The sequence below is a fragment of the Bison bison genome, unplaced genomic scaffold (assembly GCF_000754665.1).
Source record: "Bison bison bison isolate TAMUID 2011002044 unplaced genomic scaffold, Bison_UMD1.0 scf7180017864378, whole genome shotgun sequence".
NCBI classification, from domain to species: Eukaryota; Metazoa; Chordata; class Mammalia; order Artiodactyla; family Bovidae; genus Bison; species Bison bison.
In genome coordinates this window covers 5,834,727-5,849,998 of record NW_011494950.1, presented here as the reverse complement: position 1 = coordinate 5,849,998, position 15,272 = coordinate 5,834,727, and the positions used below count along the sequence as shown (strand labels likewise).

At 39.9% G+C, this 15,272-nt stretch overlaps 1 protein-coding gene across 5 annotated transcripts in view; it reads right to left on the bottom strand.

The window, feature by feature from the left end:
* Nucleotides 1–15,272, bottom strand: part of EMB (embigin) — a 128,129-nt gene that overhangs the window by 32,094 nt on the left and 80,763 nt on the right. For all 5 annotated transcript variants that reach the window (XM_010857185.1, XM_010857182.1, XM_010857184.1 and 2 more), the window contains exons 2-4: nt 13,380–13,469; nt 11,050–11,139; nt 7,866–7,955 (exon numbers count right to left, since the gene is read on the bottom strand). In XM_010857185.1, coding sequence (XP_010855487.1) covers nt 7,866–7,955; nt 11,050–11,139; nt 13,380–13,469 — 270 coding nt within the window. The remainder of the gene's footprint in view (nt 1–7,865; nt 7,956–11,049; nt 11,140–13,379; nt 13,470–15,272) is intronic.

Here is a 15,272-nt window from a genome sequence, read left to right as displayed (position 1 = left end):
CTCAGACTCACATCCATTGAGTCAGTGATGCCATCCAGCCATCTCATCCTCTGTTGTCCCCTTCTCCTCCTGCCCCCAATCACTCCCAGCATCAGAGTCTTTTCCAATGAGTCAAGTCTTTGCATGAGGTGGCCAAAGTACTGGAGTTTCAGCTTTAGCATCATTCCTTCCAAAGAAATCCCAGGGCTGATCTCCTTTAGAATGGACTGGTTGGATGTCCTTGCAGTCCAAGGGACTCTCAAGAGTCTTCTCCAACACCACAGTTCAAAAGCATCAATTCTTCGGCCCTCAGCTTTCTTCACAGTCCAACTCTCACATCCATACATGACTACTGGAAAAACCATAGCGGATTATAAAAATACTAATATTCTCCCCCCCAAAATAATCCATAGATTCAGTTAAAAGTCAGTCAGATCCAAAAAGGATTTTTTATGGAACTTGGTTCCAAACAAAAAATCCACTTGAAAGAGTAAAAGTACAGGAATTAGAAAAAGCTAGTTTTTGAAAAAAAGTAACAAAAGTATAATGTTTCAAGAAGTAATATTAATTTGTTAGTGATGCTGGAAAACACCAAGAAAATTAATGATATAAAATAAGCAGAAATTTTCAGATTGCAAGTTGGAAACAGTAGACCAGAAAATCAACTTAATTACCATCAGATTTGTTTTTTAATGGGTTGTAAGATAGAAATCATCAAAGTGTAACACATCTATTACGTGTGGGTGTTGCTTGACATGTGCATGCATGCATGGTAGTACATCAGTTCACAAGGTAAATCGTTCCTTACTTTGTAGAGCACTATTAAAAGTTTGAAAAACATTTAAACGGTAGAGAAACAAAATAGCATAAGGGAGTTTGTAATATGATCAGGGTGGTATTTCAAAATAGTAGGGAAAAAAAGAACTATTCAGGCAAGGATTTAGGGACATTTGGGGACATATATAAAATAATATGTCTATATAAAATAATACATCTATATAATAATGTTAGTGTTCTATCACACACAATACAAAGAACCATGTTTTAAATGGTTTAAAAATGGAAGGTTAAAAAACTCCTATGAAAATATTAACAGAAATGTGTAAATAAAATTTAATACACAATAAAAAAACCATGTAAAAAATTAAAGAAAGAATATTTGCAATTTTTCTAAAAAGTAAAAATTACTACTCAAAATTTATAGCTGTCTCATTTGTATAAACTGAAGACCATATAAGCCCAATGGCTTCCCTGGTGACTCAGACAGTAAAGAATCTTCCTGCAATGCGGGAGACCTGGGTTCCATCCCTGAGTCTGGAATATCCCCTGGAGAAGGGAATGGCTATCCACGTTAGTGTTGTTGCCTGGAGAATTCTATAGACAGAAGAGCCTGGCAGGCTACCATCTCTTGGGTTGCAAAGAGTCAGACACTACTGAGCAACTAACACTTTCACTTTCTTCATAAGCCCAATAGACAATTGAATAAATGATATTAACACATAAATGCACACATATATGTCTAATTCCAGAATGCAAATTAAAACAACAGGTAGACCTTTTCATGCTCATAATAGCAAAGAGTTTAGTAACATCAAGGCTGGTCAGGATCTAGAGAAAATTATACTCAAATATGCAAACGGGGGGAAGGATTAAATTATCAAGATACTTTGGAGGCTAGTTTGCAAGTAGGTGTTAAAATGTGCATAGTTTCTAATTCAGCAATTCTATTTTGTGGTATTTATCCTAGAAGAACACAGACAACCACGCCCAGAAAGAGATATGTAGAAGTGTCTGTTGCTCTATGGTTTACTTTAGAAAAAAATTTAAGCAAACTAAGGTCTCTTGAGAGAAAAATACCCAAGCCTGTGTATCTATAGTGTACACACAGCTAAAAGAACATGCTACATGCACAGATGATATGGCTAGAGCCCCCAGAATTAATGTTGAAGGATGACCAAAAAAAAGCAATTTTCAGATGGATACATATGGGTTTATAATATTAATATTAAAGAAGAGCCAAAAATACTAGATAGCTTCTATGGTTACTACACACATAAACACATACACTGTACAGAGATTACCACTGGCAAAAAGAGAGAGATCTGAGAATGGAAGCAGTGAATAGTCAAGTCTGACAAGTTTTGTTTTTATCCCCAGAAGTTCTATTCAGCTATTTTTCAAAAGTGATTTTTTTTTCCCTTTCAGTTTTACTGAGACATGCTTGACATACAACCCTGTGTAAGTTCAGTGTGTACATCATAATGACTAGACCTATATACATTGGAAAATGATTATCCATCACCTTATACAGATACCCCCCAACATATATATATATATTTTTTTTTAATAGCATAATGTTCTTTTCTCATGTTTCAAGTATTGCTTCCTTCACATCCTTCCCCGGTATTCTAGAGTCTGAAGTTCTGGAAGGTGTAATCCCACTGCTCCTTAGTGGATGCTCAGTGTTAGAACTGCTTCACTGCACTTCACATTTCTGTCTCGCAAGCAGGTCCAAATATGAACTGCACAGCCAAGGAGAACGATTCCTCCTTCCACAGATGTTTTTCATTTGCTTTCCTGCAGAAGTATCACCTGTCAGGGTCATTTTTGTGTTATTTCTCAGGTTGGAAGCTCCTGTATCATGCAAGTAATGTAAATCTGAATTGCAGCCTCAGGGAGAGCAGGCTCTTGTCTTAGAAAACTCATGGAAATCTTTTGTTTTGGTGCAGAACAAAGCTACAACCAAGAAGCCAGCTGAGCATCTCCTTGTGCTCATCAGCTGTTTTTTACACTATGTGAATCCTTTCTCTGTGTTTATAGAATTCTGAGGGTTTTCAGCTCCAGCTTTCTGGGGCTTTTCAGTTCCAACTCCCCTCTTTGCCTAAATTCAAGGCCTTGTTCTAAGTCTGTGGCTATGAGAACTCAAGTGCCTTGGCAACAAACACAAGGAAACCTAATATGACATCAATTCACAATTGGATCCCTAGTCTAATTATAATTCTTGACAAACAACTTAAGTTAATTTTGCAGTGTTTGCCTTTATAAACTTCCCCATTTTGTAGTCCAGTAGAACACAATTCAAGTGCTTCCTGAATCTGTCTCCTGGGCTATAGTCTTCCATTTGGCTCAAGTAACACTCTTTTCCATTCCTATTATAGACTGGTTTATTGATTATATCTTTTGGCAGTACTTAGCTATATACTTAAAAGATTTTATATTTAAAAGAATGAATGTTGCTATATTTTAGATTTTCTAGATGTGTCAAGAGAACTGTCAGATTCTCTAATTTATTGTGGGCTAGAAATAACATTTTAGTATTTCTTCAAATGAATTCATTTTTATTTATGTAATTTAAAATTCATTAAAAGATGCTGGATACATATCAGAGAAACAGAAACAGTACTTCTCTATTTGCGCTTTACTGGGGACATAGCTTTTAACTTAATTCTCAAAATGGGGAGGATCTGAAATCAGCAAAAGGGCAGGGAAAAGGCTTTTAATTGATCAGGTTCCCTGTCCCACTTATGCTCAGCACCATCATCTAACTTTTTGGTGAAATTTTTTATTAAATGTTAACAACCATGTGATTATTAAATCATCTGTCTCCCCACGCTGAGAGGACAGGGAACAGTAATACAGCTATTCTTTTTTATGTGTCAACCAGTGGTTTACAACTGAGGATAATTTTGTCTACTAGGGGACATGTGACAATATCTGGAGACATTTTTGGTTGTCACAACTTGGTAGGTGCTGCTCAAATGTAGTGGATAGAGAGGCCAGGGATGATGCTAAACATCCTACAGCGCCCGCAACCATGCACCCCCTGACCCCAGCAACAGAGAATTATCCAGCCCAAAATGTTAATGTTTATGATAATGAGAAACTCTAGCGTAAAACAAAAGCTGCTGACAGCTACTATCAATTGTGTTACTATGACGGATCCCTCTTCCACCTTCTCTTTCACTCTCTGTATATATTAGGATTCACAATCCTTTTCCTCTCTACATCAACAGTCTACATAAGATTTGATAACTGGTGATCTGCTTCTGAGAAACATCCTAAACAAGTACACCTCACTGGAATCATCCTCAGATCTTCTCAGCAACAAAGTGTCTGAGCAGCCAAATGTAAGGGACAGTTGTTTCTTTCAGTTCAGTCGCTCAACTGTGTCCGACTCCTTGTGATCCCAAGAACCGCAGTACACCAGGCCTCCCTGTCCATCACCAACTCCCACAGTCCACCCAAACCCATATCCATTGAGTCGGTGATGCCATCCAACCATCTCATCCTCTGTCGTTCCCTTCTCCTCCTGCCTTCAATCTTTCCCAGCATCAGGGTCTTTTCAAATGAGTCAGCTCTTCGCATCAGGTTGCCAAAGTATTGGAGTTTCAGCTTCAACATCAGTTCTTTACGTTTTCTCAAACTCACTGACCAGTCACTTAAGCCTGGAATCTGAATCCTAACCCTAGACTTCCTGCCTAGCTGGTCTAAACACCATGGCTGCCTTTCCCTTCCTGGACTAATCTTTCCAAATTTTACTCTGTGCTTTAATATACTCATCTGTCCCTCCAATGCCTGCTTTGTCTACCTCCCTGTCTCATCAGGTCCTTGCCAGGACAGCTAATCACATCTTAAAATGGTAAATAAAATGTGCCAGTGGGGACAGCCTATGCCAGCATTACCAGGGTAGTCAAGAAAACTGCCAGCAGATGTTTTGATTGTAACCTCTTTGGTTAAATTGTAACACACTGATGGAGACACCAATCACTAACATACACAGAGGAAGAAAAAAATAAAACAATAAAGAAACACTCTGATTGCTGTAATACAAACAATGACTTCTGAATATTGACCCTGGGAAACCTAGCACAGTGATGTAAAAATAGTCCATTATTAAAAGATCAATCTTGAAACCCAGTGGTATCAGACAGCTGGAAAAAAAGCATACCTTATTCTTAGGTCAGTTATACTTTTACAATATATCCACTATCTAAGCAAGTGCAATTTCCATGACAAACCTATTTAGCAAAGAACAATTAAAATACCCTCCTTTTCATTGTTTTTGAAACTTTTTCCATAGTCTCAAAAACAAAGCTAAGTTTCCTTAAAATAGGGATAATTATATTAGGAACACTGTTGAAAGAAATGAGTAACTGGGCATTAAGAAAGGCTGCGTACATAGTATAATGGTTAATAGCATAAGCCCCTGGTGCCAGAGAGTCTGGTTTGAAAATCAAACTCCCAACTTACCACCTGTGACTGTGGTCCATTCACTTGGTCTCTCAGTGCTTCTTTTTCCTCATGAGCAAGTTGCAAATAGTAGCAGTATCTATTGTTTAGGGTTCTTATGAGGTTTAAACTCAGTTATGTGTAAAAATACACATCTAGACATTACCTTGTATCTGTTAGGTAAATTACTAGCAATATTTTTAAAACATAAAACCAGTAGACAATTTGCTATCATGACTCAAAGGTCACACTGTTCACTCTCCAAGGCACAGGACCTGTTTCTCAGTCTCAAGCATCTTTGAGTCAGTATGCTATGAACTGGAGCCAACTCTACAACCAATGTCCACATTTAGATCTCTCTAAAAGAGACATTTTGTCCCCAAAGAGATGAATTTTTAAAAAGGCCACAGGAAAAGAGAAAATAATAAGCAACAAAACAGAAATGTTGCTAAGCACAATTCAAATAAACAAGGTGAAAATATATGAAAACATTCTCTTCATGAAGTACCTTAAAACTCCTAGTGATAACAAGAAGAAGAAAGCCTATGGTTCCTAATAAACTTGAGTACACCTTCAGATTTAAATTCTATATTTCAATAAAGGCAGTTCCTAAAACCAAACTTTTAGATGCAAAGGCAACCAGAACAACAGCCTACCATAAAAAGGGTCACAGCTCAGAGACGCTGTGTTTCAAAGAAAAGTGAAAGTGAAGCTTGATCAGTCTTGTCCAACTCTTTGCGACCCCATGGACTATACAGTCCATGGAATTCTCCAGGCCAGAATACTGGAGTGGGTAGCCTTTCCCTTCTCCAGGGGATCTTCCCGACACAGGGATCAAACCCAGGTCTTCTGCATTGCAGGCAGATTCTTTACCAGCTGAGCCACAAGGAAAGCCCAAAGTTAATGTCATTTTTTTTTTCTTTTTTGAGTAAAATCAAATCCAGACTTAAGGAATAATTATATTCCGAACATCTACTGCAATAGGGGAAATGCTGCAAGCTTTGGATCTACAGGCATCTCAACGTCAAATAGAAAAAAACAATTTTATAAGAAGGGGTAAGAGGGCTGGAAGGAATCCTTGAGAAGAAATGAAGCTTTTACCCAGTGGTAAAAGCAGACAGCACCACTGGACTGGGGTAATGCATTTACTGCTTACACAGACTGGGGGCAAGCCAAAGTCCAGGGGTCTGAGAGGAAAAGAAAAGCATGACTCAAGTTTGATCAGGCCAAGGTAGACAGGGTGTTGTGTTAGTTGCTCAGTCATGTCCGACTCTTTTGTGACCCCATGGACTGTAGACAACCTCTGTCCATGGAAAACTCAGGCAAGAATATTGGAGTGGGATGCCATTCTTTCTCCAGGGGATCTTCCTAACCCAGAGATCGAACATGGGTCTCCTGCATTGCAGGCAGATTCTTTACCATCTGAGCCACCAGAGAAGCCCTAAGGCAGACAGTGAGTAATGGATAGTTGTGGACACCTGCTGTCTTGGATACTGTATGAACACTGGTTTTAATAGCAGTATCAGAAAAAAAGAGTGGCTAGGAGTGAAACCCTCCAAACAGGTTAAGTAAGTAAATAATCAGCCGGACATCAACTAAAAGTCCAATTTTTACTCCTTCTGTGGGCACCTGATCCTTTTTGCACCTGAGCTCCACTATACAGGATAAATGAGGGGTGTGCTCCTGCCAGCATTACCAGGTTAATGAATAGATGTGCAAACTTATGTCCTTACATAAATCTCTCTTAAAGAAACACTCCGTCCTAACAAAGGAAACCAACCATTAAAACTTATGAAAAGTAAACCAACAAGCAGCAACACAGGAGTGTGGTGATTCCTTTTTAAAAGACGGAATACACTCCAAATACTAGAGTGGGGACATCTGGAAACAAACAGGAGTGGCACAAAGGCATATAGATGTTCTTCTGTCAAAAAACTCACTGCGAACATTCCAATGGTATCAGATTTCAGGGAGGGCACACCTTTTACTCACATTAAACAGAAACAGGGAAACCGTTCTTAAGACTAGAGGACAGTTAAAGACTGGACATAGGATTGGATAAAACTTATCAGTGACTTAATAAACAGGATTAGAATTTTAATTATACTTCTAATATTGTTCTAATATTGTTACTAAAACAGATAACCACTCTGAGTCATTTAAAGGGCTCTGAGATTACTTTTAAAACACTGGAATCCAAAACTGTGAGAAGAAAGCAGACCTGCATTTTATTTCTGGATTCTTTCCTTGTTTTTCCATTGCACTGTCCCTGACTCATAGGTAACATCTTTAATTTCTTTGCCTAAAGCTCTTCCAGTAGATACATGAATTCTCCTCTCAAGGCAGAGTGACTTGAATGGCTGTACCAGCAAGGTGTGAGGACAGCAGAAGAGCATCTGCAAACTAAAATGAACCCTCCCCTCTCCTCAGCTGTCTTTCTTCTAGAGAACTTTTCTTAACCCTCCCAGCTGGACTGGCTGCCTGCTCCCTGCACTGGAGTACCTCACAGGTTTTAGCTGTATGAGATACTGGTGTGTTTCTCCCACCAGACTGTGAGCAGAATTTAGTACTGCATAAGGCAAAATACAGTGGCTTAATTAAAAATAAAAATTATCTGGGTATTGTATTATTTGAAACATGAAACATGATACATTTACCAGTCATTGATATGCTATGACTCTCCAAGGAAAGGTTAGAGGACTTTGTCATCATTTCTTCCTGGACAGGTAGACTTGTAAAAGGTGCAGCTGTAAGAAAAAGAACATATGATTACATGTTATTATCAAGGTTAAATGACTGCATAAAAGCTATTTCACAGCAGCTAAAATACTATATTGTATATACACAATATTAATGAGATATTAATGTACATACATAATATTAATGTTTTCAGGAATCTCTGATTCATTATGTTTTATATGCTCCATAGACATTTAGAAACATACTGAGCTTATGAGTGTAACAAAATTTCCAGTCTATATTTTTTCCTGAAAAATCCCTACTGACTTGTATCAGTTGACTTAAAAAAAAAAACAACTTTCCTTATCCTACAATTTGTCATTTCTTTCTAATACATAAATGAAGACACTGAGAAATTAGATAAAGAGTGCCAGAAAATAAAAGACATCGAAAGGCAGGGAGCAGATGAGAGGACAAAAACGGACAGACAGATCATAATAAAGGACATAAAAAGTGAAGACAGAGAGAATGTACTGGGTGCTGGAGGGCGGACAGCACACAACACCTGTGCCTGTGCAGCGAAGTCTGTGCTGCTGTTTTCCAGCTGTGGGGACAGTACAGCCTTGTTTGCTTTTGTTTTCAGTTGTTAAGTCGTGTCCAGCTCTTTGGTGACCCCATCAATTGTAGCCCGCCAGGATGCTCTGTCCATGGGATTTCCCAGGCAAGAATACTAGACTGGGTGGCCATTTCCTTCTCCAGGGGATCTTCCTGACCCAGGGATAGAACCCACATCTCCTGCATTGGCAGGCAGGTTCTTTACCACTGAGCCACCAGGAGCGCCCAAATAAGGAGAGTCTTTATTCCAAAAATTCTACTGTAATCGGGGAAATGCTACAAGCTTTGGATCTACAGGCATCTCAGTGTCAAACAGAAAAAAAACACTCTTCTTGTATACAGAGGGGTAAGAGGACTGGAAAGAACTTTTAAGAAGCAATGGGGCAACCTAGAGGGGAAAGCCGACGGCAGCACTGGACTCAGACTGGGGGCAAGCCGAAGGTCAGGGGTCTGAGAGGAAAAGAAAAGCCTGACACCAGTTTGATCAGGCCAAGGCAGACAGTGAGTAATGGACAGTTGTGAACACCTGCTCTCTTGGATACTGTAGGAACGCTGGTTTTAATAGCAGTTATCAGAACAAAAGAGTAGTTATGAGAGAAACCCTCCAAACAGGTTAAGTTAAGTAAATCATCAGCCTGACATCAACTAAAAGTCCAATTTTTACTCCTTCTGTGGGCACCTGATCCTTCTTGCACCTGAGCTCCACTATACAGGATAAATGAGGGGTGTGCTCCTGCCAGCATTACCAGGTTAATGAATAGATGTGCAAACTTATGTCCTTACATAAATCTCTCTTAAAGAAACACTCCATCCTAACACAGGAAACCAACCATTAAAACTTGTGAAAAGTAAACCAACAAGCAGCAACACAGGAGTGTGGTGATTCCTTTTTACAAGACGGAATACACTCCAAATACTAGAGTGGGGACATCTGGAAACAAACAGGAGTGGCACAAAGGCATAAAGATGTTCTGTCAGAAAACTCACTGTGAACATTCCAATGGTATCAGATTTCAGGGAGGGCACACCTTTTACTCACATTAAACAGAAACAGGGAAACCGTTCTTAAGACTAGAGGACAGTTAAAGACTGGACATAGGATTGGATAAAACTTATCGGTGACTTAAAAAACAGGATTAGAATTCTAATTATACTTCTAATATGGTTCTAATATTGTTATTAAAACAGATAACTACTCTGAGTCATTTATGCAGAGTACATCATGAGAAACGCTGGACTGGAAGAAACACGAGCTGGAATCAAGATTGCCGGGAGATATGCGGATGACACCACCCTTATGGCAGAAAGTGAAGAGGAACTCAAAAGCCTCTTGATGAAAGTGAAAGTGGAGAGTGAAAAAGTTGGCTGAAAGCTCAACATTCAGAAAACGAAGATCATGGCATCTGGTCCCATCACTTCATGGCAAATAGATGGGGAAACAGTGGAAACAGTGTCAGACTTTATTTTCTTGGGCTCCAAAATCACTGCAGATGGTGACTGCAGCCATGAAATAAAAAGACGCTTACTCCTTGGAAGGAAAGATAGCATATTCAAAAGCAGAGACATTACTTTGCCAACAAAGGTTCGTCTAGTCAAGGCTACGGTTTTTCCTGTGGTCATGTATGGATGTGAGAGTTGGACTGGCAAGAAGGCTGAGTGCCGAAGAATTGATGCTTTTGAACTGTGGTGTTGGAGAAGACTCTTGAGAGTCCCTTGGACTGCAAGGAGATCCAACCAGTCCATTCTGAAGGAGATCAGCCCTGGGATTTCTTTGGAAGGAAAGATGCTAAAGCTGAAACTCCAGTACTTTGGCCACCTCATGCAAAAAGTTGACTCATTGGAAAAGACTCTGATGCTGGGAGGGATTGGGGGCAGGAGGAGAAGGGGACAACAGAGGATAAGATGGCTGGATGGCATCACTAACTCCATGGACATGAGTCTGGGTGAACTCCGGGAGTTGGTGATGGACAGGGAGGCCTGGCGTGCTGGGATTCATGGGGTCCCACAGAGTCGGACACGACTGAGCAACTGAACTGAACTCTGAGTCATTTAAAGGGCTCTGAGATTACTTTTAAAACACTGGAATCCAAAACTGTGAGAAGAAAGCAGACCTGCATTTTATTTCTGGATTCTTTCCTTGTTTTTCCATTGCACTGTCCCTGACTCATAGGTAACATCTTTAATTTCTTTGCCTAAAGCTCTTCCAGTAGATACATGAATTCTCCTCTCAAGGCAGAGTGACTTGAATGGCTGTACCAGCAAGGTGTGAGGACAGCAGAAGAGCATCTGCAAACTAAAATGAACCCTCCCCTCTCCTCAGCTGTCTTTCTTCTAGAGAACTTTTCTTAACCCTCCCAGCTGGACTGGCTGCCTGCTCCCTGCACTGGAGTACCTCACAGGTTTTAGCTGTATGAGATACTGGTGTGTTTCTCCCACCAGACTGTGAGCAGAATTTAGTACTGCATAAGGCAAAATACAGTGGCTTAATTAAAAATAAAAATTATCTGGGTATTGTATTATTTGAAACATGAAACATGATACATTTACCAGTCATTGATATGCTATGACTCTCCAAGGAAAGGTTAGAGGACTTTGTCATCATTTCTTCCTGGACAGGTAGACTTGTAAAAGGTGCAGCTGTAAGAAAAAGAACATATGATTACATGTTATTATCAAGGTTAAATGACTGCATAAAAGCTATTTCACAGCAGCTAAAATACTATATTGTATATACACAATATTAATGAGATATTAATGTACATACATAATATTAATGTTTTCAGGAATCTCTGATTCATTATGTTTTATATGCTCCATAGACATTTAGAAACATACTGAGCTTATGAGTGTAACAAAATTTCCAGTCTATATTTTTTCCTGAAAAATCCCTACTGACTTGTATCAGTTGACTTAAAAAAAAAAACAACTTTCCTTATCCTACAATTTGTCATTTCTTTCTAATACATAAATGAAGACACTGAGAAATTAGATAAAGAGTGCCAGAAAATAAAAGACATCGAAAGGCAGGGAGCAGATGAGAGGACAAAAACGGACAGACAGATCATAATAAAGGACATAAAAAGTGAAGACAGAGAGAATGTACTGGGTGCTGGAGGGCGGACAGCACACAACACCTGTGCCTGTGCAGCGAAGTCTGTGCTGCTGTTTTCCAGCTGTGGGGACAGTACAGCCTTGTTTGCTTTTGTTTTCAGTTGTTAAGTCGTGTCCAGCTCTTTGGTGACCCCATCAACTCTAGGCTGCCAGGATGCTCTGTCCATGGGATTTCTCAGGCAAGAATACTAGAGTGGGTGGCCATTTCCTTCTCCAGGGGATCTTCCTGACCCAGGGATAGAACCCACATCTCCTGCATTGGCAGGCAGGTTCTTTACCACTGAGCCACCAGGAGCGCCCAAATAAGGAGAGTCTTTATTCCAAAAATTCTACTGTAATCGGGGAAATGCTACAAGCTTTGGATCTACAGGCATCTCAGTGTCAAACAGAAAAAAAACACTTTTCTTGTATACAGAGGGGTAAGAGGACTGGAAAGAACTTTTAAGAAGCAGTGGGGCAACCTAGGGGGGAAAGCCGACGGCAGCACTGGACTCAGACTGGGGGCAAGCCGAAGGTCAGGGGTCTGAGAGGAAAAGAAAAGCCTGACTCCAATTTGATCAGGCCAAGGCAGACAGTGAGTAATGGACAGTTGTGAACACCTGCTCTCTTGGATACTGTAGGAACGCTGGTTTTAATAGCAGTTATCAGAACAAAAGAGTAGTTATGAGAGAAACCCTCCAAACAGGTTAAGTAAATCATCAGCCTGACATCAACTAAAAGTCCAATTTTTACTCCTTCTGTGGGCACCTGATCCTTTTTGCACCTGAGCTCCACTATACAGGATAAATGAGGGGTGTGCTCCTGCCAGCATTACCAGGTTAATGAATAGATGTGCAAACTTATGTCCTTACATAAATCTCTCTTAAAGAAACACTCCATCCTAACACAGGAAACCAACCATTAAAACTTGTGAAAAGTAAACCAACAAGCAGCAACACAGGAGTGTGGTGATTCCTTTTTAAAAGACGGAATACACTCCAAATACTAGAGTGGGGACATCTGGAAACAAACAGGAGTGGCACAAAGGCATAAAGATGTTCTTCTGTCAGAAAACTCACTGTGAACATTCCAATGGTATCAGATTTCAGGGAGGGCACACCTTTTACTCACATTAAACAGAAACAGGGAAACCATTCTTAAGACTAGAGGACAGTTAAAGACTGGACATAGGATTGGATAAAACTTATCAGTGACTTAATAAACAGGATTAGAATTCTAATTATACTTCTAATATGGTTACTAAAACAGGTAACATTTAAAAGGCTCTGAGATTACTTTTAAAACACTGGAATCCAAAACTGAGGAGAAAGCAGACCTGCATTTTATTTCAGGATTCCTTACTTGTTTTTCCATAGCACTGTCCCTGACTTAAAGGTAACATCTTTAATTTCTTTGTCTAAAGGTCTTCCAGTAGATACCTGAATTCTCCTCTCAAGGCAGTGTGATTTAAATGGCTGTACCAGCAAGGTCTGAGGACAGCAGAAGAGCATCGGCAAATTAAAATGAACCCTCCCCTCTCCTCAGCTGTCCTTCTAGAGAGCCTTCCTTAATCCTCCCAGCTGACTGGCCGCCTCCTCCCTGCATTGGGGCACACTGCCCTCATCACATTTGACTCCCATCTCACTATATTATAACTGTATTAGGTACTGGTGTGTTTCTTCCTCCAAACTGTGAGTAGAGATTAGTACTCCATAAGGAAAATACAGTGGCTTAATTAAATATAAAAAATTCTCTGGTTATTAAATTATTAGAAACACGATGCATACCAGTCACTGATATGTTATGACTCTCCAAAGAAAGATTAGAGTACTTTGTCATCATTTCTTCCTGGACAGGTAGACTTTTAAAAGGTGCAGCTGTAAGAAAAAAGAACACGTGATTACATATTATTATCACAGTTAAATGACTGCCTAAAAGCTACTTCACACAACAGCTAAAATGCTGTACTGTATACTATTAATGAAAAATAATGTTTTCAGGAAACTCTCATTCACTAGGTCTTCTATGTTCCACAGACATTCTGAAATACACTGAGCTACTAAATGTACCAAAATTTCCCTTCTGTTTTTTTACTCAAAAATCCCTACTGCTTTACATCAAGCGGCTTAAAAAACAAACCTTCTCTTATCCTACGATTTGTAATTTCTTTATAAAATATAAATGACGACATTGAGGAATTAGATAAAGAATATCGGGGCAGGGGGGTGGGGGGAAGGCATAGAAAGGCAGAGAGAAGATGAGAGGACAAAAGGGGACAGAGAGACCATAATAAAGAACATTAACAGGAAGGAGAGAGTGTGCCGGCTGCTAGAGAACAGGGAGCACACAGCGGATCCACAGGAGAGGCTGCGCTGCTCTCCGCTACGGTCACAGCCCAGCCTGCCCTCCACCAAACTGACTTCCAGTCTTGCTATGTCACTCATCTCTTCTCTCGAAAACTTTCATCAAAAAAGCAAGGTTTCTGTTTCCATCTGTCGCATTCTCCTCAAAGAATCCTTTTTTTTTTTTTTTTTTTCTAAACACCAGCTATTCTCTGTTTGACTTTAGGACACAGACATTACCTCCCAGGAGGACTACCCCAACTGTACCAAACAAGGCAGAGAAGGAGAAAGGCTCATTACTGTAAACTTGATGCACTCTGAAAACTTTCCATTTACTTTAAATTAAACTTGAGCCTCTTTCATACCACATTTTTTAAAATTCTCTGCTTAAAAAGTTATTCCATTTGCAAGATTAGATTTCTAGTTGTTTCTTTTTCTAACATGTATGAAAAATGTTACCAAAGCAAGTTATCATTTTTGTTGCTTCAGCTTACACACCGCCTTTACAATATTGCCTAATTTTTTTAAAAAGTATTTTGAAGAACCTAACTCTCCAATATACCATGTTACAAAGATTTGGTCACTTCTAATACAATCTTGGAAGGTAGGATGCAGTGTCTCATAAAATCATCCTTTAACAAATAACATACCTAAATCACACTGCTCTCCAGGACTTCCCTGGTTGCTCAGCTGGTAAAGAACCCACCTGCAATGAGGGAAACCTGGGTTCGATCCCTGGGCTGGGAAGATCCCCTGGAGAAGGGAACAGCTACCCACTCCAGTATTGTGGCCTAGAGGATTCCATGGACTGTATAGTATATGTACGCTTTATATTTATGTTGGGCTTCCCCAGTGGCTTGGATGGTAAAGAATCCACCTGCAATGCAGGAAACCTGGGTTCCATCCCTGGGTTGGGAAGATCCCCTGGAGGAGGACATAGAACCCACTCCAGTATTCTTGCCTTGAGAATCCCAAAGACAGAGGAGCCTAACTCTCAAATAAGCCCATGGTCCAAAGATTTGATCACTTCTAGTACAATCTTAGATAGCATATTGAAAAGCAGAGACATTACTTTGCCAACAAATGTCCGTCTAGTCAAGGCTATGGTTTTTCCAGTGGTCATGTATGGATGTGAGAGTTGGACTGTGAAAAAAGCTGAGCACTGAAGAATTGATGCTTTTGCACTGTGGTGTTTGAGAAGACTGTTGAGAGTCCCTTGGACTGCAAGAGATCCAACCAGTCCATTCTGAAGGAGATCAGCCCTGGGTGTTCTTTGGAAGGAATGATGCTAAAGCTGAAACTCCAGTACTTGGCCACCTCATGCAAAGAGTTGACTCA